At 51.9% G+C, this 27,775-nt stretch overlaps 4 protein-coding genes and 1 long non-coding RNA gene across 15 annotated transcripts; 1 reads left to right on the forward strand and 4 right to left on the reverse strand.

The window, feature by feature from the left end:
- Positions 1-656: 656 nt before the first annotated feature.
- On the reverse strand, positions 657-2,186 carry LOC311436946. Its single transcript, XR_014693180.1, has 2 exons — positions 2,013-2,186; positions 657-878 (listed from the first exon to the last, which is right to left on the reverse strand). It is a non-coding gene; the product is annotated as an uncharacterized lncRNA (long non-coding RNA).
- Positions 1,241-21,002, forward strand: PGGHG (protein-glucosylgalactosylhydroxylysine glucosidase). Of its 11 annotated transcripts, none has more exons than XM_084519549.1 (14): positions 1,241-1,643; positions 7,045-7,312; positions 8,389-8,599; positions 9,204-9,639; positions 10,715-10,834; positions 11,029-11,163; positions 11,510-11,621; positions 15,401-15,473; positions 15,984-16,120; positions 16,738-16,871; positions 17,136-17,231; positions 17,684-17,781; positions 19,919-20,133; positions 20,303-21,002. In XM_084519549.1, the coding sequence occupies exons 1-14, from the start codon at positions 1,395-1,397 to the stop codon at positions 20,365-20,367; spliced, it is 2,349 nt and encodes a 782-aa protein (XP_084375675.1). In that variant the 5' UTR covers positions 1,241-1,394; the 3' UTR covers positions 20,368-21,002. The 11 variants fall into 11 exon arrangements, with proteins under 11 accessions (XP_084375675.1, XP_084375678.1, XP_084375676.1 ...); XM_084519552.1 differs by having other exon boundaries at positions 11,032-11,163; XM_084519554.1 differs by lacking the exon at positions 1,241-1,643 and adding an exon at positions 4,832-5,117.
- Positions 21,003-21,958: 956 nt separating this feature from the next.
- IFITM5 (interferon induced transmembrane protein 5) lies at positions 21,959-23,433 on the reverse strand. Its single transcript, XM_084521317.1, has 2 exons — positions 22,933-23,433; positions 21,959-22,449 (listed from the first exon to the last, which is right to left on the reverse strand). Exons 1-2 carry the CDS (start codon positions 23,116-23,118, stop codon positions 22,231-22,233), a joined length of 405 nt encoding a protein of 134 aa, XP_084377443.1. The 5' UTR covers positions 23,119-23,433; the 3' UTR covers positions 21,959-22,230.
- A 689-nt stretch (positions 23,434-24,122) lies between these two features.
- On the reverse strand, positions 24,123-25,643 carry LOC311436951 (dispanin subfamily A member 2b-like). The gene is made up of 2 exons (XM_084519574.1): positions 25,318-25,643; positions 24,123-24,608 (listed from the first exon to the last, which is right to left on the reverse strand). Exons 1-2 carry the CDS (start codon positions 25,501-25,503, stop codon positions 24,465-24,467), a joined length of 330 nt encoding a protein of 109 aa, XP_084375700.1. The 5' UTR covers positions 25,504-25,643; the 3' UTR covers positions 24,123-24,464.
- A 564-nt stretch (positions 25,644-26,207) lies between these two features.
- Positions 26,208-27,768, reverse strand: LOC311436950 (interferon-induced transmembrane protein 1-like). Its single transcript, XM_084519573.1, has 2 exons — positions 27,427-27,768; positions 26,208-26,543 (listed from the first exon to the last, which is right to left on the reverse strand). Exons 1-2 carry the CDS (start codon positions 27,697-27,699, stop codon positions 26,388-26,390), a joined length of 429 nt encoding a protein of 142 aa, XP_084375699.1. The 5' UTR covers positions 27,700-27,768; the 3' UTR covers positions 26,208-26,387.
- Between the last annotated feature and the right edge of the window lie 7 nt (positions 27,769-27,775).

The raw sequence follows: 27,775 nt of genomic DNA on the forward strand, positions 1-27,775 counted from the left end.
TCATAGGGCTGCCATCACTTCTGAAGCATGTCAGAAGGCTGAGGCAGTGCTGTTGAGGCAGTACTCGAGTATTTTCCCCGAGTATTTTGACAACCCTCTTGTGCTGTGGGGAGTGTTTGTACAGAAACGTTTGAGCAGCTTCTGAAGTGAGTGTAAAGATCTGTAGTCTGACTGAATTGTGACAGTTTCAGAAGTTTTTTCAGGATGTCTGGAAATACGGTTTGCTCTCCAGATCTTTCTGAGTGGGAGCAAGTGCTGGCTGTCAGCTTTCCTTGGGCTTAGGAAGCTTGGTGTGTGTTTGGGTGGTGGGCTGGGGGGTGTGTGTGCCTTCACACAGGATCAAAAGAAGTCAGATGTGTAGCAGCCAGCAGACCACTTTTAAAGTGGTATTTAAAGTGATGTTTAAAGCCTTGAGCATTTTCTTGTCAGGAGTTTAACTTAATTTTTCTCTTCTGTGCTCATGCTGAGTAGTTCCTCGGCATCTGCTTTTTGCTGCACTGCAACTCTACTAGGTAAAAGCTCAAGAGGGAAACCATGCAGCCCTGGGGCCTGCTGCAAACCTATAAAGGAATACTGCCTCCAGGACAGCACAGGATTGCTGGTTCGTTCCCTTACCAACAAGCACGCGGACCAAGCAAAGCCCACAGACCCCGGTGTTTAATGCAAACATGGATTTTAATGAACAAACTCGGGGTTCTTTCCTGGGTGAAGATCTGTTTTGTGATCTTATCTTCGCTCACACTTCTGCTCCCGGGGGTGTAGGTGGTTCTGGCCACTTCTTAATCTCCTCTGCTCTTGTAGTGCTCCACGTGTGCCAAGACCCAAGCTGTTGGTGCCAGGAAGCATGTGAACATGGCAGCCAGCGCGATGGCCTGCTCCTGCGGGTGGGAGAAGGACCAGAAGAATCAGCGGGGTGGCTGCACAGCAGCTGCAATGCCCATGGGGTCCCCAGGGCAATTGCATGCTGCGGTGTCTAATGCAACAGAGTGCGCTCATCTGCGCGCTCTGCCCTTTCCAGGCTGTCAGGTGAAAACTTTTTTGGGGCTGTAGAAAGATTTGGGTAAGCACAGCAGTTTCTACCAACAGCGGACCAAGCCGTCTGCTCTCTAGGTCTGTTTCTATTGCTCTGTATTTCTCGGTCACGATACCTGCTGGGAAGTGTGGCTGTGTCCTTCAGGCGGCTGCGAGACTCGGGCTTGGGCCCACAGAGTTTGCAGAAGCAGCTGTGCCTGACTTTCAAATGACTTTGAGGTGGGAAGAGCAACGCGCAGCAGCCTCTGCCATTTTTGGCACACAAGCACGGTACTTAACCCGTTGTGCTGTCATTTTTATTTCTTATTTGGCTTGAAGAAGAGTCATCAGGCCCGTGGAACACTTCATTGCAGACCTTGGAAATGCAGCTTGGGGGTAAACTCCACAAGCAAAAGCTGGCGGCGAAACCCACCCAGGATTTTTGGCGTAAAGCTCCTTTTTTTTTTGAGCTCCTTTCACCCAGCCCAGGAGGGTCTCTGCAGCTGGAGCAGCTGCTGTTTTGGTGGGCAATCGTCCCCACTGCCAAAGGAAGGAATGGTGGAGGGACCTGCACAGCTCAGCTCTGCGGGGGCAGCAAACCTTCCCTGCACAGGAGGACACCTGCTTTGGGGGTGAGTGCCCCTCTGGAAATGGCAGTAAAAATTTGGGGGGGCGGGGGTGGGGGTGGGAATGGGGTTGGGGCTATCCCTGCACTGTTGGGGTGCCTGGGGCCTTCAAGCAGCCCCATGGAGGGCACTCTGGGCTGTAGGGGACTTAAAAGGCAGGCGGGGTGCTGAATGGACAAAATAAAAGGAAAGCAAGAGCCGGGGGGGGGTTAGGGGATAGGAGGTGTGTGCACCTTTCTTCCTCCCTCTCCTCCCACCTCACTTTAATTCCCAGCAAAAATTTGGGTCTGTATGCCAATACCCAGGCCGTCCCCAGCTACCTCCCCCCCCTCCCACCGGGTTTATTTTTTTTTTACCCCCCCAAAAGCTACTCACCCCAGCAGAAATCGGGTGTTCGGGTGGTTTGGAGGTGACCCCCGCCCGGGGGACCCGTGGTGCCCGCAGCATGGTGGCCAGCAGCCGGGAGCCCCTCTGGAAGCCCCACATGGCGGCAGGCTGAGTGCTGCCCTCCTCGCTGCAACTCGGACTGCAGCTGCCCAGCCTGTCACTGCCACCCCCCTGCTGCCACCCCTCGGCACCCGGCCCGCTCTCCTGGGAGCGTGGCAGCAGAAAACCTGCGAGCCTCGAGGCTCTCCTCGAGTGCTCGCTGTGTTTTTCCTCCCCCAGGGAGTGTTTGGCCTTCTGCCTGCACCCCACAAACAGCAGCCCCAGCTATCAAGGGAAGGCATCTCTGCAAAGTCCTGCTGGAGAGCAAACCTTTTATTCTGAACTTTGTTAAATTTGTAAGACCCATAAAAAGCATATGCATTCTTTAAGGTATTACAGATGTGATGGCCAACCCTTGCTTGGCCTGAACCAGTAATGGCTGCTCGGCTCCTCCGTCTTCCCTTTGTGGCTCAGCGAATGCACAGGCTCCCAACCAAGCACTTACAGGCACTGTATGTGATATTATGATCTGTTCTGCAAGCCACGGACTGTTGGAGACGCTGACGGATTCGTTGGTGGTGTTTGGTCAGGTTGGGCTGATGTTTGCAGAAGCAACTTCCTACTTGCCTCAACCCGATAGCAGAAGTGGCTGAAAGCCTCGAGCCTGGGTCGCATTCCTGCGATGTGCAGGCACTTGTCAGAGGGACAAGTCAGGCCCCTTTGCTTCAACACGTGCCAGCTTCGTTGAATAACCCAGCTTTGTTCTTCTCTCCCTTAAAAACAGCTACACAGAAAGATTATTGAGATTTGTACAGAATTGGGAATGCTCTCCTGGCAGCTGCTGGGGTTTTGTGGTGTGCAGCGGGCTCCTCTTTGGGGTAAAACTGGGTTCTTATTATTATATTGAGAAGGTCAGAGACTTTCTCCCAGAGCACCAGCTGTCTCAGGAAGGTACAGCTTTTTACCTTACAAGTGGCCCAGTGAGCTGCGTGGACCAGGACAGGCCAAGCACACTTTTGTTGATGAAAGATGACTGAAGAAATTTAAAAGCAGTAAGAGAATCCTCTTACCTTATATCTGCTGCATGCAACTGGCTTTCTGAAGGATTCCTCTTTGACTCCTGTCTCATGAGAACTTTTTTCCAACTCGCTGACAGTGAGCTGGAAAATCTCCCTATGTGGCAGTCACAAAGCTGGGGAGGTGGTGGAACCTCCAACAGCAAAGATCTCTTCTTTTGAGCAATTTCACAAAAACACTTTTCATGTTGAGATAAGGAAGGAGACTCTTAGTCCTCTGACCTCCAGGAAATCCCTGTTTATATCTCATGCTTACTCACTTTCCTCCTCCTAATTGTATTAGGAGACATTGCAACACCTGCTTCCATCAATCCTCTCCCGCTCAGCTTTTTAGGGTGCAAAGGAGGGGGGGAGCATTCCTGTACCTTTCTGAAAACCTTGGTGAGAAATCTCTTTTGCTCCTGTAGATCAATCTTCTCATGCGAGACAAATACTCGTGTTGAGGAGCATTGCTGGGATGAACATGGAGCACAGCAGGAGTGGCCACAGTTTGACCCTGTCTCCTAAGAAGCTGTAGAGCAGCCCATGTTCTTGCCTCTTACATCCTTGATATTCTACCTCTCCTTTCCCCTTCCTCCCTGGAAGCTGCTTCAGGACATGTTACCAAGTGTGCCTGTGGAAAACCCCTCAGCCCCGTTTAGCATGATTGGACCCAGAGGTGGGACAAGGAACATTTCATTTATTTTCTTTACAAGCTTACATGATGCTTTCAGCGTGGTTTCTGGTCGTGTTCCTCCTGGCTCAGTCACTATCACTTCTCTTTGGTGCTGGTTGTGGGAGACTTGAGGCATAAACCTGAAGTGACTCACAGTGGCTTGCTCAGGAAGGTGTGGTGAGGAGCATTCATCTTCCCCGAGCCATGGCGAGCAAAGAGAAGCAACGTCTTCGCTTGCCTAGGAGGGCTTCTGGACGAAGGATTTGCTTCCTTCTGATAACACTGATAACAGCTTCCTTCTGATAACACTGATAACAGCTTCCTTCTGATAACACTGATAACAGCTTTGCTTGAGTCAGACATTGGCTTTTCTGTGGATTTGCAGAGAGTAGAACAGATGTGTAGTATTTATCCCATAAATGCTGGATTATTCAATAAGATAATCCTCTCTGAGCACTGAGCCAGAGGCAGTAGGTTGCTACACGAGTCACAGCATCTGGCCATGCTGCTTTCCACGTGTCCACTGATCCCTGAGGAATGGACCTTAGATCTTTTGGCTAAAGGAGGTTTGTCCTTCCAAGGATCATGCAGGCTACAGAGGGTAGCTGTGTAGAGGCTAGGATTTGACCTTAAAGCATTTTGGCATTGATGCTGCCCTACACATTTACCTATATTGCTCACATTTGGTGTAGGGTGGATTATTTTTTTGTTCTCCCATACTCAGTTTGAAGCTTTCCAGCAGCTGTAGCATGGCAGGACTGTGTTTCAGGTGCCAGGCAAGCTGCTAATGCAGTGCTCCCCTGCATCAGGGACACAGGTGGTGCTCAGTTTGGTTGAGCAGGGAGCCTTGATCATGCTCTTGCTCTCAGGAGCATTAAGGGTAACAAAAGCTGAGGTTGCTCTATGCCTGGGCTGACCTTGGAGACAAGGTGAGGGAAAGGGAGCAGGATCAGACTCAGAGAGAAGACACTGAATGAAGTAAGAGGTGGATCTGGGACCTCCATCTTCCAGTGGGCACTGACAAATAAACTGGAGGCACATCTGGAATCCAGAGAGAAATGTGCACTTAGGTCTACGGTAGCTTCCTATTTTTTTCTTTCTTCCCTCCCCTTAATGCCCCCACTTCCTAAGCCTAGGTCAGCAACGTGATGCTTCTGTGCCTTCCTGTGGCTGCCACGTTTGATGGAGAGCACGAGTGTGTCTGCAGAGGAGCAGCCATCCCCCTTTGCTGCAGGACACACGGGATGAATTTGGCCACTGCAGTTGGCAATTGCAAGATCTGTTTTTCTGCTCGTGTATAAAGCCGGACTGTGACATGAGATGGTAAGAACATTGCTCTGGAAAAATCTGCAGGGAAATGTGTAGTTGTGGTCTTGGGCATAGAGGATGTCTGTGCAGCACCGTGGCTTCTGGCTGTCTCAAAGCAGTCTCTGCTGGAGACAGACAGCTGCTCCTCCAAAGTAGGGCCTCAGGTGCATCGAGGCCATGGCTTATCTGCATCAGCAAGCTGGAATTGGGGTTTGGGTGCTACACGAGACGTGGTTTTTCTGTGTTTGGGTGGTGTCAAGATGATGCAGCCTGGCAGGTTGAGCTCAACATGCGGAAGAAAGCATGTTTGACCTTGTAGCAGAAGGTAAGCTGGGCATCTTTGAGGACAGCTCAGTAAACCCTTGTGTTCTGTGTGTGACAGGGCTTTAAAAATGACAGAAGGTCTGGGAGGAATGGGGATTCATGCTAGAAGTGCCTTCGTGGCACAGCATATCAGGGTGGGGACTGCTCTGCACCAGAAAAACATGCTGCAGCGCCAGCAGCGGTTCAAAGGACGGAAGCTGGAAAGTTACAAAACTGAAGTCTGGGTCTCCAAAAGCAGGCAAGTAAAAGGGTCACAATGCAGCTGGGGACAAAGGGCAGTTGTCAGCCACAATTCCTTCTGCAGAGGGATTTGTGCTGCTTTCTCAATGGAGAGCGATGGTGGCCGTCTGCCAGGGCTGTGCTCATTGCTGAATTCCTTGGACAGCTTTCAGCTGGCAAACTTTTTTTTTGTCTCAGTCCCTCTTTCCTGGTGCTTGATGCAGCCCCAGTCCCTGGTGTGCCGGACGGTGAGCTTATCTAGGCAAGTACCTACGTGTCAACCAGATAATTTTTAAGGAAGGGGAAGGGCGGGGGGAGTTATTTCCTTCCTCCCATCTCAGTTGGGCAACTTCCGTCGTCTCCCCTCCAGCAGGGCCCCATGGCAGCAGCCTGCATGGTCAGAGTCCGAGCACAGCCTGACATGAAAGGCAAGCTCAAATCTCCGAACTTCCCACACCTCTTTTTTTTTTTTTTTTTAACTCCCTCCCTGCAGGCAGGAGGAGTGTTTTTCCTTGTGATTTGATTGTGGGCACCGCCTGACGTGAGCCAACTGAGCTGTCCCCAAGCACGGCTGGGCAGCCCGTGGGGACAGCTTTTGGGTACTGCCCAGAGCTGGTGTCCTCCCTGTGCTCGGAGAGCCTGTCTCTGCTCTACTTCTACCATTTTTTATATTAATGCAGTGCCTAATGCTGAGAGGCACCAGGTGCAACTAATTTCTGCAATGTTCTCTTTATATGTGCATATATTAAGAAAAAAAAAAAATATATATATATAAGGAAATACAATGTTCCTTCCTCAGCAAGCCAGTAACTGAAGTGAAACTAGAGATGCAAGAGGGAAGTGTGGAGGTACCACGAGGATAAAGAATAAAAGAATATTCAGTAATGTTGTAGAATAATGTTGGGAGGAGGAAGAAGAGGAGGAAGGAAGAGGAAGATTGTTGTGTGATGCGATGTATTGGGAGGAAGTGGTGAGATACTAGCATGGAGAGAGAAGTGAAAGGGGAAAAAATGGAGAAGTGATAAAAGCAATGAGCACGCAAGATTTGGGTAAGTTAGAGAAGCTGGCTGGGAGATGTCTGCCAAAAAGGAAGCTACACAGGAGGAAATGAGCCTAGGTGGAGCTGACCCACCTGAGGCACTGGGATGGAGGAAAACTGTGGCTTGGAGGTGCTGGTGGTGACCAGAGGGGAAAATAAAGGAAACAGAGACCCTAGGAATATAGCGAGGTTGGAAGTAGATGAGCAGGAAGGTTGTGCAAAGAGGGGCGATTTGCAGCCACCATTTTCAGCTGACATCTCCCCCCCCCAACCATGCTTGGCCTTACACCAACTTTGTGTTGGGATTGCTCCATCCAGCCCTTTCCTCTGACTTTTACTTTTTTTATTTTTGTTCTGCAGCTTGGGCTGGTAAAAATGACTGACGGCAAGGAGGACCCTGCTGTGTTCACCACCATTTGTTTGCCCTCAGACCAGCGCCTTCTTGCTACGGTGACCAACGCGTACCTCGGCACCCGTGTGTACCGGGACATCCTCCATGTCAACGGGGTGTACAACGGCGCGGTGGGCGACACGCACCGTGCTGACGTCCCCAGCCCCCTCAATGTGAGAATGACTGTGCCTGGTGCGGACAGCCTGGCTGAGACCTTCACCCTGAACGCCTGGACGGGTAAAGAGCAAAGCACAGAGAAGGTGTCCCTATCCTGCAACTTTCCTACCTGCAGCATGTGTGCCCTTTGCTCTTCCTCTCCGACTGCTGGCCACCCTCTGCTGGAAGTTAAGCCTCCTTGCCTCTTCCAGGAGCTCACATCTTTCTTCTCCCTGCTCTCCACTCACCCATGGGGTTGACTCAGTGTGTACCGATTAGTCTGTGAAGGATGTCAGCTCCACCCCAGCAGTGGAATTCATTGCTCTAGGTGCAGTCAGTACTGGAGCTTCTGTGCAGGACAGATAGGTAGTTTTGTTGGCAAAGGAGATTTGATCCATCAATTCAAATGTTTATAAAGAGATGAAATGAATCATACCCCGGATTACATTGACTGTCATAGGTGTCTGACTGTTTGGTTCAGGTGCAGGCATTTATTTTGGAGGCAGCTAGCTAATGGTTGTAAAGTGAACCCTACAGTGTGTTTTTAAAGGAGCCAGAAATTGATATGGCATTGTTTGCTCTTGCCTTTGGACAACAGCCAGCTCTGACCTTGATGTCATGCACTGGAATGTCTAGTTGGAAGAAAGGTGAGGAGGGTTTTTTGCTGATCTCTCTGTGAGTGCTCATTTTGCAGATTTCAGGATGTAGCTTTACAGAGAACTACATTTATTTTCAGAAGCAAATCTTCTCTTAGTAGTGGTACATATTGAATGAAATGGGCACTTTCATTCATGCATGGAAGACATGCAGAAGACTTTCCTTTCCCACATTACTCTTATGAAGTTGCTTTGGAATAAGTGGAGAATAAAAGCAGGTGATTTTCAGATTATATCTCAACCCCTGCTGGAGCCAGGCTCAGTAAAGACTGTTTAATGGTGAAACCTTGTTTAAAAAAAAAAAAATTATAAATCCATTCCTCACCAGCTTGGTCAGATTTAGTGTGTTAACAGTGTTCTCCAGTCAAAATTTATGTTCTGGCCTGGATCTGGGGAAGACTGTTCCTTTGCCAATAGGGACCAGTAAATAAGGTAGAAATGGTAGTCTGGGGCAGAACATCAGGACCTGGTGGCTAAAAAGGCTGACTCTTGCACTTGCAGGAACCTTCAGCCATGTGCTTCAGTCAACTGATTATACAGTCACCCATCAAATCTACGCTCACCATTCCCTTGTTCACCTGATGGCCTTCAGCATCACCATCCGGCGGTCAGCTCACACCGGCCAACCCATCACGGTGCAGCTCCAGACTCCTTTTGTGCCAAAGAGCCAGGACTTGGACCTGCACCAAGGACCGGACTTCCAGGGAGCACGGTGAGTTTGCATCACAGGCAGGAGCCTGGCCTGGAACAAATCCTTCACAGATTGTAGCACGTTGCCTTGTTCCCAGATAGGAAACCGAAAAAATAAGGCTAGAGCTAGACTGAGATTATAAGTATTGTTGAGGTTTGTGCAAATTTACTTCTTCCTGACAGGAACAAGAAGTGTATATATATACATACATACATATGCAAATATACACACATGCATATATCTATTTATTATATATAAAATATATAGAAACACTTTTATTAGCTGCAGTGCCAAAATTATTATCTATGCTGACACACAAGAGCATCAGAGGCCACAGGGACTATATGTGATTACAAAGAAATGAGTTTGGGGAAAATTGTGAGCTTGGAGGAGATAGCCATTTTTAGAGGTTTTGTGGGGCTGGGGACCCAGTGAGAGTTGTGATGGATCTCAGTCTTCTACAGTTTGGAATTGAGACTGCTGCTGAGCTGAAGTATGGGGACAAGGGAGCTTCTTTCCTAGGTGGGAACAGGGGAAAAATTCAGCTGATGGTTCACCCTGCATGGGTTGATTTGCACTTCTGGTCTGCTCTTACTTTTCCCTTTCTTTTTGCCATCCCCTGCAGCTACGTCTATGGGACGACGCTGGTTCCTGAGGTAGAGGGGGGACCCCAGCCTACTGTTCACATGCTCTGGACTCCTGTGCCACAAGACCTGACTTTGTGCGGGGAGGAGCAGGAGCAATCCTGGGAGTTCCTGACAGCTGTGGCTGAAAGCGAAGAGGAGGTGAAGAGGAGCTACAGCGAGGGGCTGGCCCTCATTGCCTCTGGCTCCCTGCATTCCTCCCACATCCATGCCTGGGATGCGCTGTGGCAAGGGTGCTGCATCGACCTGGATGGCCCTCTGCCTCTAAGACAGGCCCTCTACGGGTGTCTGTATTACCTGCTGAGCGCCATCCCTCCCCGGGACAACCCGGGTTTCCTATTCCACGGCATCAGCCCTGGCGGCTTGTCCAATGGCACCCAGGGTGAGGACTACTGGGGGCATGTCTTCTGGGACCAGGTGGGTTAAAGCTGTGCTGTCGGTTCACCTCAGGGCTTTGAGCAGCAACTGGGATAGAGAAAACTCTGTGTGAGGTTGCTCATCTCCTCCCTGATGGTAGGGGTGTCTTGGCACCAGCCTCTTGTAGAAGAGCATCCTGCTTCTCCTTAGCTAACAGCTAGTGAGACGCAGCTCCATCCTAGGTATTTCTCATGTTAGTTATTTCCTCTAACTCAAAAGTTAATTGCCTAAAGCCAAGCTAGAAGGCTGGTGTTGATGTTTAGGCAGTGGGGGTGAGAGGCCAAGAGGGATCCCACGGCAGGGCAGCTCTCTTCCCCATGCTAAGATAGGTCGCTCACCCAGGGGAGGCCAAAGCAAAGGGAACTTCAGTGTCTAGTTTAAAGCGAGGCCACTAACATATGGGAAACAAGTTGAAAACAGCCTGAAATCCTCCCAGCTTTGGTGGCATCAGCAAACCCTATTGTGCTTGAGGTAACTATTGAAAAAGCAAGCGTTTTCTATGTTTTCAGCTTTTTGGCATGGGTTTGGTGTGTACTCAGCAATCCAGTCCATCCGGGCAGCTTTGCCCTGACCAGAGGCTCAGAGCTGCCCTTGGAGGCAGCTGCACCGAATGAGCACGCAGCTCTGCAGTTGAATATTTAAAGCATAACGTGAGCGAGAAACATGGCTAGATGATGCTGAGTCCCCTGTGCTGCACCCAGCCTGGTATTTCAAATGGGCAAAGGCTTTTTAGTCCTGTGGGCCTTATTTTTGACTCACACTGGAGCCCTTGGCTTTTTGGAGGACTCCTACCTCCCCTCTTTTGCATGTGGACAGTCCCGCCGAGATAATCCTAGCAAGATACCATGGGGGTGGCTAGCAGAGGATAGGAGGTTTGGGTGCCTAGATGCACTTTTGAGGGCAGAAACAGACCTTTGAGGGTTTATCCCTTTTAGTGAGCCAATGTGACAGCACCTTTAAGCAGCAGCAAAGTCATGGTCAGAGCATTCAGGACTGTGAGTGGACTTGAACTGGTGGGAGCAGTTGGGTGCCCAGCCAGCCAATTTCACCGCCTTGCTTTGCTCAATGTTTTCAGGACACCTGGGTGTTCCCAAACATCCTGCTGTTTTACCCTGAGGCTGCCCGAGCCATTCTGGAGTACCGAATTCGCATGCTGGAAGGAGCCTTACGCAACGCAGAGGAGCAAGGCTACAAGGTGGGGACAGGGCTGTTGGGCTGGGGACAGTGCAGCCCAGCCAGCATCACCCAGCAGCACAGTTGGACTTTCTTCCTCCTCTATGGTTCTATCTTTAGCCAGAGGCTGTGAGCTGGGCTTTGCCTGCAGGCTGTAAACAGGGAAGAGTGTCAGAAGAGGTTGTGTTTAGCTGCTCCATGGGTGTCTTCTCCCAGCAGGGTGCTAAATTCCCATGGGAGAGTGCAGCCACTGGCCAGGAGGTCTGTCCTGAGGACATCTATGGAGCCCAAGAAATTCACATCACTGGGGATGTTTTGATGGCCTTTGAGCAGTATTATTACACCACACAGGTAAAGCGAGCGTGTGCCACACAGAGGGCCTGGTGGTAAGGCCTGTAGGGCATCTGATGACTGTCACTGTCCCTTCTCAGAGACACTCTGCAGTTATCTGCTCCTGTCGGAACTGCCAGTAGCATCCTGGGATCCTTTCTTCATCTCCTCCTCCCATTCTTGATCCTCCATGGGTGGCTCGGCATCCTATTGACTCAATTCAGGCCAGTTTTCTGCCTTTTTCCCCTGCTCTGTGTATTTTCTTATAGCTCCTTTCCTTCTGCTGAATCCAGGCCCGTCTGAATTTCCCTCATGCTTCCCTGTTTTTCCCTCATCCCTGTTTTTCTCTGGCTTTGGCTCCTTCCAGGACCAGAAGCTGTTCAGGGAGGATGGAGGATGGAAGCTGGTGGGGGCCGTGGCTCAGTACTGGTGCAGCAGGATGGTGTGGAGCGAGGAGGAGCAATGCTACCACATCAGAGGTACTTCTTCAACTTCCAGGCCTGTTTGTGGGGAAGGGCTTTGCAAAGAGAGGCTCAGAACTCCTCCAGCCAGACCTGGGTGGGAACGTGTGGGTTCTGTAGCCTCCTGCCCTGTTATCCACGTCTATATCCATGTGGCAAGATGCCCAGATCTTTCAGTGCCACAAGACCAATTGGTTTTTCTCTCAGCCCCTTGCTGCTCACAGGACACCCCTCAACGTCCCCTTCCATGGCAGTATAAATTGATGCGACAAGCCTGGGTGCTGTTTGAGGTCTGATGGTGTGACTGGCGACACTTTGGAAAATAGGATACGAGGGCTTTAGAGAGGAGGGAGAGAGGTTCAGCAGGTGACAGGGATGTACCTCTGCATGATGGAAGTGAACCTGGGAACACTGTCGCTTTAGGAGACAGCAGGGAAATGCTTGTGAATTGTCCCAAAGGAACTGGGGAAGGACTCCTCCAAAAAGGTGATGTGGCAGATGGCCCAGCTGAAGTGCCTCTACACCAGTGCATTCAGCATGGTAAACAAGTGGGAGGAGTTGGAAACCACAGGGCAATTAGAAAACCATGACTTAATTGCTGTCATGGAAATGTGGTGGGATGGATCACGTAACAGGAACACTGGAAGAGAGGGTTACAAGAAGGGCTTCAGAAGAGATGGAGGGCAGCATTCCTACACCTCCTTCCCTGCTTATGTTAAGTATTCAGGTTGGATTTCAGGAAAAGGTTTTTCACCAAGAGAGGGTGGTGAGGCACTGGGACAGGCTCCCCAGGGGAGTGGCTCATAGCACCGAGCCTGCCAGAGGTCAAGAAGCATTTGGAAAATGCTCTCAGACACATGAGTTGGGCTCGATGATCCTGGTGGGTCCCTTCCGACTCGGATATTCTATGATTCTATAAGAAATGTCTCAACAGTGAAAAGCTGCCTCTGAGAAACAGCCACAGACAGGTTGAGAGCTTGTGGATAAAAGTTAAGGACTTGACCAATAAAGGACACCTCGTGGCTGGGGTTTACTACAGGCTGCCTGATCAAGGGGAGTCTGTGGACGTGGCCTTCAGCTACAAGCAGCATTGTGCTTGCAAGCATTCATGGTGGGGGGGGATTTCAGCTACCCAGATATCTGCTGGGAAAGCTGCACAGCAGGCTGTAAGCAATCCAGGAGACTCCTGGAGTGCATTGAGGATAACTTCCCAGTCCAGGTGTTAGAGAAGCCAACCAGAGAAGAGGCATTACTGGACCCGGTGCTCGCCAGTGCAGATGAACTCATTACGTAGGTGAAGATTGGAGGCAGTCTGGGCTGCAGGAACCACACCCTGCTTGAGTTCGTGATCTTGAGGGAATATGGACCCGGCAGAGAGCAAAGTCAGGACCCTGAACTTTAGAAAAGGGAAATTACAGCTATTTAAAGACCTAGTAGATGAGATCCCTGGAACACTGCTCTTAGGAATAGAGGAGCTGATCGGAGCTGGCAGCTCTTTCAGGATGTTTTCCTTTGAGTGCAATAGCTCTCTACCCCCACGTGTAAGAAATCAAGCAGGGAAGGCAGGAAACCAGCATGGCTGAGCAAGGGCCTGCTGGTCAAACTGGGGCGTGAGAAGGAAATAAGGCAGTGGCAGCAGGGATATGTGGCCTGAGGAGAGTACAGGGATGCTGTTCGGATGTGTGGGGATGGGATGTGGAAAGCCAAGGCACAAATGGAACTGAGATTGGCGAGAGATGTAAAAAATAACAAGAAGGGGTTCTATAGGTATGCTGGCCAGAAAAGAGAGTCCAAGGAGAGTGCCCCCCTTCTGATAAATGAGAAGGGAGAACTGGTAATGACAGACATGGAGAAGGCTGAGGGACTCAACTTCTTTGCCTTCATTTTCACTGCCAATCAGGCTGCCCACATCTCCTGAGTTGCTGAACACCTAGGCAGAGGCTGGGGGAGCAAAGTCCCTCCTACTGTAAGTGAAGAACACAGGTTGGAGACCATCTCATGGAACTGAACAGGTACAAGTCTATGGGGCCTGATGCCATGCATCCCAGGGTCATGAAGGAATTGGCTGATGGAGTTGCCAAGCCTTTCTCCATCATACTTGAAAAGCCCTGACAGGTGAAACCCCTGGTGACTGGAAGAAGGGAAACATCACTCTCATTTTTAAAAGGGTAGAAAGGAGGGCCTGGGGAGCTACAGACCAGTGAGCCTTGCCTCTGTGCCTGGGGAGATCATGGAACAAATGCTCCTGGAGGCCTTCTACAATGCAGGGAGGGGATTGTTCCCCTCTGCTCTGGCCACGAAGATGCTCGGAGGGCTGGAGCACCTCTCCTATGGAGAGAGGCTGAGAGAGTTGGGGATCTTCAGCCTGAACAAGAGAGGGCTGCAGGGTGACAAAAAAAAAAAAAAAAAAAGAATGCAAACCCTTCCAACCCGAGCCATTCTATGACTTGGCAACCCAGGCAGACCTTTTTTTTTTTTTTTTTTTTTTTTTTTATGAGACCCGAGTTTAAATCTGACAGTAGCCTGCAGGAGTTGATTCCTTGAAGGTCTCCTGGTGTTGTTGGTGCCAACTAAGTACAACCACTGAGATGTCTGGCAGGACAAAGGGTGTCTCCACAGGCAGCAATCCTGCTGAAGCATTTTATGTTGAATGAGCACACATCACCAGTGACTTGAGGAAGATCTAAAAGAGATGCAGAGCTGTTTGTTGGCAGAAGGTCTGGAGGAGATGGCTGGGTTAGAGTGAAAGGATCTCAATGCAGTTGGGGTGATCAGAGCTAGAAAAGCCCCCGGAGTTGCTGCAGGTTAGCTTGTGATCAATAGATCCTTTGTATTAAACCCCAGTGTCCTGAAAGTTGTCCCAGAAGGAGGCACTTGAAATGCCTATTTTCACTTTTCCTTTGGAAAGTGGACATAAGCAAGAGAAGGAGTTGAGCTTGTAACTAGCGAAATATGTCCAGTTAAGGACTTGAAGGTCACCTTGCCTACGAGTCTCAGCTCTGAAGTAAGGGAAATGCCCTCAGGTTGTCTGCTACCTTGAGAGTCTGCACTTTCTCAGCTAAATCACAGAATATTCCAAGTTGGAACGAAGCCACAAGGATCATCAAGGCTAACTGATAAAGCTGTAAGAGAGGGTGTTTCTTCTTTACAGCAAACGCAAACACCACTTACATTCCCCTCTACTGAGCATTGCACTGAGATCACTTCCAGAAACAGGGAGGCAACACCTACTGTCAGGAAATATCAGGACTCCAAGCATGCAATAATGCAGGTACAATTCAAGACAGGTGTTTTCAGTAGTTATTATCATAGTGAGAATGCTCAGGCACATCTCTTCCTCCATGCTCTCTGCCCAGTCGTTGCAGAGGCCGCACTTATATGCTGTTTCAAGGACATAAGGAAAATCACTGTAAAGTTAAAAAGGCAGAAATACATTCTTGGGAAGAATGGATGTTGGACAACCATCTGTTAATGAAACCAAGTTCCCATTTCTGGGAGGGATAGACTCCTTAGGGCCTATAGGAGGAGCACATCCAGTATTAGCTCAGTAGTGGGAGATAGAAACGATCAGGGCTACTAACTTTTGGTTGAAAGGAGTGTTCCTTTCATTAGGATAAACTTCTTAGACCTCTCAAATCTTAAGGATTAATAATTTTTCCACCACACTAGTCATGTGAGCAGGCATCAGTGCAATGGAGGGGTTCCCTTTCTTGTGCCAGCTCCCTGAGGAGGGGCACAGAGCCATGGCAAACCTTGGGTGTACTGCAGTGTGAAGTGTCCCCTTTCTCTCCCTCCAGGTGTCATGCCCCCAGATGAATATCACTACCAGGTTGATAACTCTGCTTACACCAATGCCTTGGCCCAGCGGAGGTAACACGCATGCTTTGGTTAAGGCACTGGGCCAATTTTCTTCTCTTCTGCCTAGCTGTTTGGCAGGGGTAGGAGACAGCAAGTCTCCCACATGCTGCACTCCTCTCCTCTCTTTGCATACCTCTGTCTGAGCTGGTCTCCTTTGCCTTTGTTTGCAGTCGGTGGAAGGAGGTAGATGTTCCCCTGGCAGTTCACCTGACCCTTCAGGTATCTGCATTAGGCAGAGGCATTTCACAAGTTTTTCATTTCATCTCCCTGCATTGTGTGGGATGTTTAGACAATTAGCCAGCTGGAAATATATGTAGGTAGACAAGGAGTCCCAGCTCCAGCAATGAAAGCTGTTACCCCGAGCTTAGACTTTAACCCATATTCTTTCTAAACACTTGCTTCTTTGGCGGTGAGTTATGGCTCAATTAGTTTTTTATGTTTCTCCCTCCCTTCTCTTTCCCTCTCTAAGGGGTCACAGGCACTTGTGCCTGATATAAAAAATTTTTCCTCGCTCCTTTTCAGCTTACGTTTTGCAGCTGACATTGCTCAAGACCTCTTGATCCCTGTGCCAGAGGAGTGGGTGGAATGTGCCAACAAAATCAAAGTGCCCTTTGATATGGAGAAGAAATATCATCCTGAGTATGATGGTTACAGCCCAGGTGAGCGGAGGGGCAGCAAGCAGACCTTTGAATTGGCAGGTGCTCTTTCTTTTGAAGCACACGAGAGGCAGGGACAGTGCCTGAATGGTTGGCTGAAGCAAAACCTTCTAGCTTTTGCTCTCTCAGTGCAGCATTTGGGTTGCCAGTGTGGGGATCCTGATCTGTAGATGTTTTTTTTTCTGCTTCTTGGTGGATCGTTTTTCATTATTGTGGTCATACAAGTAAGAATTTTAGGTATGCAGAGGGTAGAAAGAGGCCTTGAGAGCATGGGCTACTGGGCTGCAGATGACATGGTGGCTATGAACTTGTATGTTGGCAGTTAGGTCTATCCTTCCAAGGTCAAGTGCGATGTATTGCCATTCCAGCAACCTCTGGTAGTGAAAGTTTGTGTGGAAGTGAACATTCAATTTAATGCCCCCTTGTACATTTTACTTGCCTTTAGCAAGGCAGCGATGACTTGTCCTCCTTGCAGTTCCACAACATTTCCAACGCGATGTGGTTTTTGTTGTTTTAAGTTTATGATTCTGTATGCCAGATTCATTCCCTTTAGTAAATAGACCATCAGTTATTCCTGGCTGGCATATGTGGTCTGACTGATTCTTGGCTCCTTTTCCCAGGTGAACCTGTGAAACAAGCTGATGTTGTCTTGCTTGGATTCCCTCTGATGCACTCCATGAGCCCTGAGGTCCGGAGGAATGATCTGGAGATGTATGAACCTGTCACCGAGGTGAATGGGCCAGCCATGACCTGGGTAAGGAGAGGGGCAAAGTCTGAGGTGGCTTTCATCCACAAGGTGGTAATTTCTGTCTGAGTTAGTCAATGCCAGCCCGTATCAATGGGCATAAACCTACTTTAAGTGATAAGAGAACGCAGACAGTTATCTTGGAGCTAGAAATATGTTCAAAAGGGATCTACACTGAAGACTGCTAGTTGTGGTGTAACTCTGGAGGCTTTGCAGCATAGTCACCCCTGAGGGAGACAGCAGCCAGCAAAAGGACAGTTCTCCCTCCTGCAGAGCATGTTTGCGGTGGGCTGGCTGGAGCTGAAGGAGATGCAGAGAGCACAGAGCCAACTGAACAAGTGTTTCAGCAACATCACGGAGCCCTTCAAGGTCAGCTGTGTGGAGTGTTGTCGCTGCTTCCATGTGACAAATGTCTCTTGCTTCTATCTTGTGTGTTCCCAAGTAGATCCCATCTATGCTGTGTGTGCTTGCAGTCACTAGATGATTATCATATTGAGCTGGGTGGCTGCACGTTCAGTCTTCTCTCTGCATGTTTCCAAAGAACAGCAAGGAGGTGTTTGCTTCCTACCAAGCAATACAAAGCCAGGGGTCAGTATCCTGCTCATCCCAGGCTTCCTTCTTCCTTTAAGGGGTGGGAAAGGGAATGGAGGTGGCAGTATTTTAAAGGCCTACTTCATGCTGGGATGGGCAACAGCATAGGACTGTTGCAATACCCCTAATATGTGGCTGTGATGGTAAGCATATTCAAACACGCAACTGTATGAAGGGTCCCAGTGAAACCACTGACTTTTTTTCCCCTCCTCCCCCTCACACTGGAGTAGATCTGGGTGGAGAATTCAGATGGATCTGGAGCTGTGAACTTCTTGACAGGGATGGGTGGATTCTTGCAAGCTGTCCTCTTTGGTTACACAGGGTTCAGGTGAGACCTACGTTATGTCTTGTCTAATTTCTAACCAACAAGTGACTTGAAATGTTAGCATTTAGCTGGAGCAACTTGTTGCTTGTGAAAAAGAAAAGAACTTGAAGCATCTAGCAAATTCCAGAACATCTGCCAATGGCTCCTGGCAGGTAGTGGTTAACGATCCTTGATGAACTGTGGTCACTGGGGACAGTTGGTCACCGCTGGAGAACAAAGCAGAGTTCTCAGAAATGATGAGCTTTGATCCATTTCTCCTCCAGCTATGTCAGTGTTTAAAGCCATTGGCTTCAAAAGGAGTCAAGACTTAACCTCCTTTTGCTGGAAGAAGGAGATAAAAGTAATCTTGAGCAAAACTGCCATTTTGCAAAGCTGTTTTCTTCCTTCCCTGTTTTTCTGCTGAGTAGAAAGGGAGTCTCAAGCAGGCAGAAGTTCTTCTTTCCATTTCTTTTGCACCTCTTTTGGTTTGCTAGATTATATTTTTTTTTTTGCACAGGCCACGGTGGATATCACCATGGTGAGAGATGGTGACGCTGCTGAAATGGCAAGGGACTGGGAAATGTATTTGCTCTTTTCATGCCAAAAGACTAAAAATAGCATATGTAACAGAGGGGAAGTCTCCTGCTGAGTCCCAGAAACTGTGTGGAAAAGGATGCTAGTGCAAAGGGTCATAGATGGCCTGGCTAACAGCAGCCTTGCCAGTGAGAGATGCCACACACACAGGTGTAAGTCCTTCTGCATCCCCTCTGAAGTAATCTGCCATCCACACATAGGACTGCAACTTTGTGGAGGAAAAGTGGTCAGCTGGAATTGCCACAGCATTAAGATACCTTAGAAAACACCCTAAGCTCTTCATATAATTTCAAGCCTGCCTCTCACATCTGAAGCAGCTTGGTGGTTTCAACCCTGAAGCAGCAGTCCCTGGAGTGTATTCTTAGAGTTTAATTGAGGATGGATCACACTGGCAAGTCTTTTGATTGCCAGCAAGGCCTTCTAGCACTGTGTTTTTACTCTGTGTGTGTGTGGCCAGAATCTGCTGAGAAATCCACCAGACTTTTGGTGGAGCTGGGTGTGAGCTACTATATTCCTCTCTGAAAACCTTAATCTCAGCTTTTGCGAAGCTTCAAGGTCTTCTGATGCAGTGTGTGTGTCAGATTTGGGCCTCTCTTCCAATAGGCTCAACCCACAGACTTTGGGGCTCGAGCCAAATTTCCAAAAATGTCACGATGACATTGATGTAGTCCTTGAGACCACACTCCTGCCTTGCTTGTTATAAGCCGTGGCTGGCTGGCACATTGCTCTGCTGCTGAGTACCTCCGTGGAGGCAGCGCTGTGAGCGGGGCAGCACAGGCCCAGGCTGTGAGCCCCATTTAATTTCAGGCTGAGGACTGGTGGCATGTGTGTCTGGTATAACAGCTTGGGAGAAGTGTGCTGTTTCTGCTCTTGGGCCTCTCTCAAGTCCTCTCAGTAGAGTCAAGTAGAGTCAAGAGTTCTCACAAGTCAAGATTTCAGCAGGAGATTTATTTAGTGACTGTTATCATTTTTTTTTTTTTTTTTTTTTTTTGTCCAAAGCCAAACACAAAAATGGGCTCTGCTTGACTTTGGATAAGGCTTTGGAGAAAGGGTTTGAGCTGCTGGACTGATTTTTATCTTTCTGTGAAAGAGCACATATGGGGCTTTGAATTTATTCTGAGTTATTTTGGCAGTTTATTATCTGTATACAACTCCGCTGCCCACTGCTTGTTCCTGTGCCCAGTTCTCCTCCCCATCCCGGAGCAGGACATTTCTGAAGTTTTGCCAGCATAGCTGCTGATAAAGTCACCCCCTGAGCTGGAGCGGGAAACTGAGAGGGGAAAAAGTATAATCCTGCTGTGTTTTTGTTTGTTTATTTTAAATCCAACCTACGGATCCTAAGCTGGGCAACTGGAAGAGGGACAGAAACACCGGAGGGTGCTGGGCTGTGAAATCACAGCCCCAGTAGCTTTTCACCAGATGCTTTGTTGCTGTGTTTGGGATTTGCTTAGAGAGCCTTGGGATGCACCTAGGAGTCTTTCTGCCTGAAAATGCATGGAGTAAGAGGAGGGGCCACTAGGATACATGAGGGGGTGCTGTTTTGACTGACTTCCTCCTGCCTTTCCAGGATCACAAAGACCAGCCTTCTCTTCAACCCCTCGTGTCCTGATGACATCCACAAGTTGAAAGTCACTGGTGTCTCCTACTTGGGGAACAAACTGAAGTTCACCATCACCAAGGAAGAGATGAGGATTGAAGTGTTTGAATCTCCCCTTGACCCTCCCGCACTGCCCCTGGAGGCAGTGCTGGAGGAGTCAGGGCAGCGGTTTCCCCTGGGTGAAGGTACGGTCATGACCCTGGGTGACTATGCGTGCTGGCCTTGCAGTTGTCCAACAGCACTTCCTGCTCTCTAGCTCTTCAGGAAGTCATTGCTTGGGCAACTTTCCTATAAATGAAGAAAATGTTGGGAGGAACTGTTCCCGTGCTTCATGCATGTTGTTTTTTGTTGCAGGGCAGAGCGTCTCCTTCCCCACGGTGGCTGGATGGATTCAGAGGTCACCCACCAAGGCGCATTAAAGCCTGGCTGATCTGGGTTTTGCATGATGGGAACTAAAATCCTGAAGTGCAGATGTCAGAGGAAGAAGGATGAAGCATCCTTGTGGTGTTCTGGCCTGTGCCGTAAAACTTTTGCCCCTGTGGGACTGTGTATGCTTTGTTTTCTTGGGCCTGGGGAAGGTGCGTGGAGCACTCACCATCACTGGGCTGGCAGCAGCTCTTTGAGTGAAACTGAGCATCCTTGTCCACAGTGGGGGGGACTGAGCCATGTGTTCCCACTTCACAGGCTGTCCCCATCTCTCACTTAGTAGAGGGGACAACACCAAGCCTAAAACCCATGTGCTTTGCACGAGGAGAGACCGGTGGAATGTGTGAGCTCAGTTTAAAATGCATTCTCTGAGTGGCCTGTGGATGCGAAACTCTGAGAAAGCAGCGGGTGCTCTTCCTGCTGTGCTTCTCAAAGGGTTTTGCAGGCCTAGCCATGAATGCTTTGCCACGTCAATCTGCAGCAGCAGCCACCAGGAAAAGGAGGATCCCTTGGCTTCTGGTGTTTCGATGTGCCAAGTACCAGCACCCCCAGAACTTGACTCCCCTGCAATGAGAAATGCTGCAGAGGCAGTGTGATGAGGTGGGGACAAAGGCAAGGCTGAAACTGAGCATTGTTCTGGTGTACAATATGTGTGGTTTTGGTACTGTATTTCCTGCATGCATTCATCAGAGCGGCCGTGTGTTGAGCAAGGGGATTTTGAAGGCTCTCCCTGCCCTGCTGAGACTTGTTCTGCTCTGTACACAAACCCCAGGAATCTTACCTAAATGGATGGGAGTTTATAAAAAGCTTTGTGGCTGCTTGGCACCACGGACAGCATGTGGGAACACTTAGGCAAGGCAGCAACGGAGGTCCTCTGCCTTGTAATTAGGGCTGGCTCCTTACCGGGCCCGGAACCGCTAATTAGCAGCAGCCCTCAGCAGCAGGGCAGGACGCATGGCCCCCTCTGTCCTGCCCCATGATAACGGCTCTGGGGGCTGCACCTGGGTTACAGTGCTTGGGGAGGAGATAGGAATAAGGCCCCACTTGTGAATGGATGTTTTTGGCTGTGTTTCCAAAATGAGACAGCTTTGGCCGTAACACAAAGCAGCAGGGAGAGCCAAGCCTGAGGGCTGGGGATGTCTCCTGACCTGCTTAGAGCAATGGGGAAGGTCCCCATGGATCCTGTGTGGGCTGAGCCGGGGCGTGCTGTGGCTCACAGCATCCCATGTGGCTCGCAGTCATCACACGCAGGTCCCTTCTGTCATGGCCCAGGAGCCAGCTGGGGGGGATTCTGCTGTGCTGCCATGAATTTGTAGGTTTCAGCTCTGCCTGGGGAGGTGGTGGCTGCTCTACCGGGCTGTTGCCATCCCAAGTCAGGAAACATCTGCCTACTTCTTTCCCCTCCTCTGCTATAGATGAGGCCCATGTTCTTCCCCTCACCCCAACTGTTTTAGGCTGGGACACCCTAGAAGCGATGTAGATTAACTCTTGCAGTTGTGAAGTGCACTATCTGAGCACACAAAACACATTTATATCATCCCTTAGCAGGATCCCTGCACCACGTACACACAGGCATGCCACAGGTTCGCAGTGGGTGAATTGTTTTAATGATTTAAATAATAATCGCTGAGGCTGGAGGGGTGCCGTAGTCCACAGGGGAGGCAGGATTTAAAAAACAAATAAACAAAACCACACAAGGTAAACGGAAATAACGTAGCTGCCCAAAGAAGCATGGGGTTGGGCACGGAGGGGCTGGGGGTTCTGGGCTGGATGAGGATTTTATTCAGGGCTGGCAGTCCTTTTTCGGGAGGCTGCCAGTGCTGCAAAGGAGCTTTGTCCAGCCCATCGCCCACTGGTCACTTGTCCTCGTCGTCGCCTGTGTTGAACTGGTAGCTGAAGAAGCCCACGGAGTCCTGGGCGAGCTTGGAGAGGTGGAGGACACCGGTGACGACCAGGGCAGCGAGTACGAGAGGCAGCACCACGCTCCCGGCCGTGGCCAGGGCATTGTAGCACCGGGCCTTGGAGCTGAAGCGCCGAGCGGCTTCCACGTCCCCAGCCACTTTGCGGTCCCGCGCCTGCAAGAACCAAGACGCAGGGCAGCCCTGGCTCCCCTCGTGCACCCTCCTGGCTTCCTCCAGCCTTCCCCTGGGGCGTCTGCCCAGCTCCAGCCCAGCTGGAGGGTAGATCCAGACATGGGGCTGGGGGCATATCAGCCCCTCCAGCGTCATCTAGGGCCAACAGTAGCTCCTCGGGTGGTAACAAGAAGCTGTGATTACCTGGCTGGGGGCCTTCTGACAGCATTATTAATAGGTGGCAGGACAAAGAGGAGGGCTTTACCGGGGCATGCTGTCACCTAAAATGGTCTATCTGAGGGTGTTGAGCTCTCATCTTTGTGCCCCCCATCCCAGCCGTTCCAGGCAGTTATTTGTGATGCCCTAGAAAATCCTCCCTGCTCCTGCATCAGCACGGGGGGGTGACAGGGACTCCTAGAAACACCAGGTGACCCCAAACACCCCCTCTCCCATCCCTGCTCATGCCCTGGCCATGGCACAGCTTACCTTGACAGAGAAAGCGAGAGCCACAAAGCCAAGGCAGCAGAAGTTCATGTAGATGGTGTTGAAGATGGACCAGATGAGGTGGTCGCGGGGTGGCGCAGAGGCCCCGACGGTGACGACGGTGGGAGACAGGTCCCGCTTGTGGGATGTCATGGGCAGGTAGTCCTCCCGTGGGTAGGACGTGTCCATGGCCACGGAAAGAGGCACCCCGCGGCTCTCCTGCTGCACCAGCCTGGCTGGGGGAGCGGGGCCGGGCGGCCCCTTTATATAGTGCTCGCCTGCAGCCCGGCCTTGTCTCCTCTATATATAAAACAGAGAAATTACAGCCCTCCACGAGCTGTGGTTATCAGAAATGCTTGGCTGGGAGCTAGGAGAAACAAAGTTGGTTTTGTGAGCCTGCCTTTCTCTCGCGAGTGGATGGGCTTTCTATATCCAGCCTTTCTCCCACAGCGAGGGGCACGGGACCAAGGGGACAGAGCTGTGGGATGGGTTGGAAACCAAGCAGCCACCACCCCCCGGACACGATGCAGGATGCCAGGAGACGTTTCCTCACACCGGTGCCTCCAGCCAAGGCCTGTAGGTGGTGGTGATCGGGAAAACTCCTCAAACACCAGCAAGGCCTGGTTGCTCTGGGAGGCTGGAGTTTCCTGTGTGTCAGCAGAAGCTGCTGTCGTTGGGTGTGTGTGTGTTTGCCTTGCAACGCGCCTTTCACGTCAGTTGTTTCAATAAGGGCAATTGCAATAAGTAATCGTTTTGATCTCTGTCACTACAGCACCCAGGGTAATGGGCTAGCAGCCTGTGGGACTAAGTACTGCTAAAAGCTCCACACTTAGGCATCCTCCCCACCTCCCTCCTCCAGGAATGCATTACATGGGCATTTAATGCTAAAATGTGGAAGGGCTGCTTCTAGCAAAGCCCTCTAGGGTTCTCTGGAAGTAGGAGGGGATGGGGCTTTGCAGCAGGATGTCTGTTTACAGCCAGAAAACACATTTTTTTTCCCCATTTCCTTCTTCTGCTGTGCCTAAATCTTTAGGAAAAAACTCATGTCCTCAGCTGGGGGAAGAGGTGGGGGCTGGCAGCGCCCTGCAAGGCGGTGGGGATGGAGGAGGGTGAGGATGAGGAGGCTGCCACCAAGATGCTGAAGGACCCTCTCTTCTCCTTCCCGGCTGTGAATAAGGCAACAGGCAAGGGGCTTGGCAAGCAGGAGCTTTATTTGTGGCAGCAGCGATCTACATGAGCATTGCAGCTTCAACAAACACCGACGCAGCCCAGGGAACCCAGCAGCTCCCTGACGAGGAGCACAAGCAGAGGAGGAAGGGGGCTGCCCCTTCCCCGTCCCACCCTGGCCCACCCATCCCCTTCCAACCACCAGCCATGCCGGCCACCCGGCACAGCAAGGGGACAGGGCTCTGCCTTCCTCACCACCCCCTCCAACCAAAGCAGAGACACGAAGGTACATATTTTTTTGGGGGGTAGGGGGGCAGTGGGAGGGTGGCGGGTCGGTCCATTGGTCGAGGGGATGTGGCCAGCAGTGGTCAGGTGATGACGGCCACGAAGACAGTGATGGCAACGATCACGGTGACGACCATCAGCAGGGAGCAGATGATGTTCAACACCTTGGCCCGGGTGCTGTGCTTCCTGGCACCCTCCACGTCCCCCAGCATCTTGCAGTCGCGGGCCTGTGGGAACAAGTGGAGGCTGGGGGGCGGGAAGGAAGAAAAATCTGGGGACCCCTCCCCACCTGGGGAAGTTCTCAAAAGGGAGCTGGGACCTCATGGATGCCTTCCCTTGGGGGACAGGGTGTGAAGTTGCCCATGTACCCCCCCTCCACACACAGTCCTGGATTTTGGGGTACGGGCAGCAAGGTAGGAAGGTTTGGGGGTGATAAACTGAGGGGGTGTCAGGGAAAAATCGGGCTGGGTTGGGGGGCACTGGTTCTGGGCTGGGGGGTGCTCAGGTCATGGAGGGGAGGTTCTGGGTTGTGGGGGGGTCCCAAGCTGTGTGGGTGGGTTGGGGGGGGATCAGATTGGGCAGCAACGAATGTGGGGGGCACTTCATTGGGGGGTTGGGGATGGGGGGGGAGAGGGATATGTTTTGTCAGGCTGGGTCAGGCGGAGACCAGATTGGAGGAGGTTGAAGTAGTGGGGGGGTCCTGGGGTGGGCCAAAGGGGGTGGATCGGGGGGTCCTGGGTTGGGGGGATTTGGGGGTCCTGGGTTGGGGGCAGGGGTCCGGACAGATCGGCTCTGGAGACCCTAGGAGGAGGTGGCTTGGAATAGGGGGGCATGATGACAACACAATGGGACACGGGGTGGGCAGGGGTCCTGGGGTGGGTGGGCAAAGTGACACCAGGTCGGGGGGTGAGGGGGATTTGTGGGGGGGGGTCTCACCTTGATGGAGAAGATGAGCGCGGGGAAGCAGAGGCAGCCGAGGTAGGCGAGCTCGTAACCCATCAGGACGTTGAAGAGGGACCAGAGAAAGAAGTCTCGGGGCTGCTCGTTGGGGCCGGTGGTGGGGGGCTGCCCCCGGCTGGGGGGGTACAGCGGGATGCTCACCTCCTCCCGCTGGGGCTTCATGACGGGGCAGGGGCGCCGAGCGGGGACGGGAGGGTTGGGAAGCGTGTAGGGGAACTGAAACGGAACCCAACCCCGCAGCGGCCCCACACCGCCCCTAAATCCGGCCCCGAGGCCCCAGAGCGCAGGCGGAGCAGCCGAGCCCCCTTCCCGGCCTCCAGGCTCAGCCTGGTTGGTGTCCGTCCTTTTACCCCCCCCATGCTCCCGCCCCCGGGTGCGAGGACACTGACCCCTCTCAGGGACGGGCAGCCGTGGACATGGCTGGCAGCCGGCGTGTGGGCAGGCTTTAGGGGGGGCTACAAGGGCAGAAAAAGGCAAAGCTGCTGCTCGGAGGGGTTGGGGGGGATTAAAAGTTGCCGAGGGACTGATTGGAGGGGGGGGGGGGGGACAAGTGGGAGCCCCTCCCCAGCTCCCCCTGGGTTCAGCAGCAGGGCTGTAAAGCTTGGTGGTCCCCCTCCCCACTGTGATCTCCACCTGGGGTGGTTAACTGGTCTGGGAGGGGGCTCTGGGGGTGCTAAACACCCCCATAAACCCAGGAAGGGGGAAATATTTAACAGCACTGATGTGCTCTCCAAGACCTTCTGCTGCTGCTTGGCCCCGTTCCCTTCTCGTCTGAGTTATGGGGTAGCCACAGCCCCCTGAGGTGGGGATGCTTAGGGTGGATAACGCCTCCCGAAACCCAAAACCATGACATTTCCAAGCCAAAAGGGAGTGAGGAAAGCTTTATTGATCTTGAGCTCACCCCAGAGGCTCACTCCCAGCGGGGTCACCACGGCGGGCGCACCCCCTCAGCTGGAGGGAGGGGGTTGGAAGGGTGATGGGGTTTGGGGCCGGGGGGGGGTAAGGGAGAGCAAAGCCGTGGTGCTGCCTCTCCTCGGTGGGCCAGGTCAGGGGTATACTGGTCTGTAGAGCAGTGCCACAATGACTATGACGATGATGGTGCCCACGATACCCAGGCATAACGCCGCGATGTTGAGGCTCCTGGCTGTCCTCCCGTAGCTGTTGGCGGCCATGAGGTCCTTCGCCACTGTCCTATCTCGGGCCTGCAGAGGGAGAGGAGCGAGGGAGCCTCAGACACCCGCCCAGCTCCACCACCGCAACGCGGCCGCTCTTGCCGAAACCTGGCAGCGGCATCCATGAGGCGCCAGACCCCCCTCCCCCCGGGTTGGAAGCAGAGCTCCCGGCAGCCTAAAAGCCATTTCTTAATGGCTTATTAAAAGCCATTACACTTGGCCATGTGCTGCCCGGTCCTGCAGAGCCGCGGCATTGGCAGTGGAGGAGAGATGGGGGAGAAGGAGGGGGGGGTCCCAGTGTGCTTCCCGGGGCGCCGGTGAATGCCGCCCTCCCCTCCCTGTGTGCTCATTACGAACGATTAGCCTTAAAGGCAATAAAGGGAAGGTGCTTGGGGAGCAGCTGCTGCTTATCGCAGGTAGGGCAAAAGTGTCGTGGCGCATTGGTGAGCGCTGCATGAGGCTCTCGGGGTGGGGTGGGGGGAGCAGGGAGCCAGCTCCATGGCTTTGTGACACCATCGGCTGATTTGGGGTGCTCGGGGGCAGTGGAGAAGAGCCGAGAGCAACATGGTGCCTGGGTCCCCCTCTCCCTGTGGCCCTTGGGGACGGTGAAGCGCTGAGAGGTGACAAGTGGCCCTCCAACGGTGGCTTTCCAGGGGAGGTTGGGTGTGGGGCAGGGCTGGATGTGGCAGGGTGGATTGGGGAGACATCAGACAGGCAGGGAAGGGAGAGTGGTGATAATGGGGTTTGGGGCAAGCTGGGGTGGGATGGGACAAAATGGGATGGGATGGGACAAAATGGGATGGGAAAAGGTAGGGTGGGATGGGGTTGGGGAGCCCCAGCGTGGGGGCAGGTGGCAGCCAGGGCTCCCAGGCTGGGCGGGGGGTTGCCGGGACTAGGCTGACTTTTCCCTCACCTTGATGGAGAAGACAAGAGCGAGGAAGCCCAGGCAGAAGGGGTTGCAGTACATGGCGTTGAAGAAAGACCACAGCACAAAGTCCTTGGGTGACGGGGTAGAAACGGGTGTGGGCTCCGTCTGGCCGAAAGAGGTGGCCTGGCCAAAAGAGGTGGCCTGGCCAAAAGAGGTGGCCTGGCCAAAGGAGGTGGCCGGGGGGTTGGGGGTGCTGGCTCCCCCGTTCCTGCCGTAGGGTTGCATGTTGATGCTGAAGGACTGCGGGTAGTTCTCCATGGCAGCCTGGCAGCAGCGAAGAGCTGGAGCACCGGTGCTTGGGCTCGCCCAGTTATGGGTGAGTGGAAGGGTTTGT

The sequence above is a fragment of the Aythya ferina genome (genome assembly GCF_964211825.1).
Source record: "Aythya ferina genome assembly, chromosome: 5".
Classification (NCBI taxonomy): Eukaryota; Metazoa; Chordata; class Aves; order Anseriformes; family Anatidae; genus Aythya; species Aythya ferina.

Bases quoted from the DNA above. Each gene is read 5' to 3' on its own strand.
- PGGHG (XM_084519549.1), top strand. From the start codon at position 1,395: ATGCAGCTTGGGGGTAAACTCCACAAGCAAAAGCTGGCGGCGAAACCC. The intron at 11,164-11,509 runs GTAAAGCGAGCG...GGCTCCTTCCAG, and splicing joins AGTATTATTACACCACACAG to GACCAGAAGCTGTTCAGGGA. The intron at 17,782-19,918 runs GTGAGACCTACG...CTGCCTTTCCAG, and splicing joins TTTGGTTACACAGGGTTCAG to GATCACAAAGACCAGCCTTC.
- IFITM5 (XM_084521317.1), bottom strand. From the start codon at position 23,118: ATGGACACGTCCTACCCACGGGAGGACTACCTGCCCATGACATCCCAC. The intron at 22,450-22,932 runs GTAAGCTGTGCC...TGGTTCTTGCAG, and splicing joins CTCTCGCTTTCTCTGTCAAG to GCGCGGGACCGCAAAGTGGC.
- LOC311436951 (XM_084519574.1), bottom strand. From the start codon at position 25,503: ATGAAGCCCCAGCGGGAGGAGGTGAGCATCCCGCTGTACCCCCCCAGC. The intron at 24,609-25,317 runs GTGAGACCCCCC...TTGTTCCCACAG, and splicing joins CGCTCATCTTCTCCATCAAG to GCCCGCGACTGCAAGATGCT.
- LOC311436950 (XM_084519573.1), bottom strand. From the start codon at position 27,699: ATGGAGAACTACCCGCAGTCCTTCAGCATCAACATGCAACCCTACGGC. The intron at 26,544-27,426 runs GTGAGGGAAAAG...CTCCCTCTGCAG, and splicing joins CTCTTGTCTTCTCCATCAAG to GCCCGAGATAGGACAGTGGC.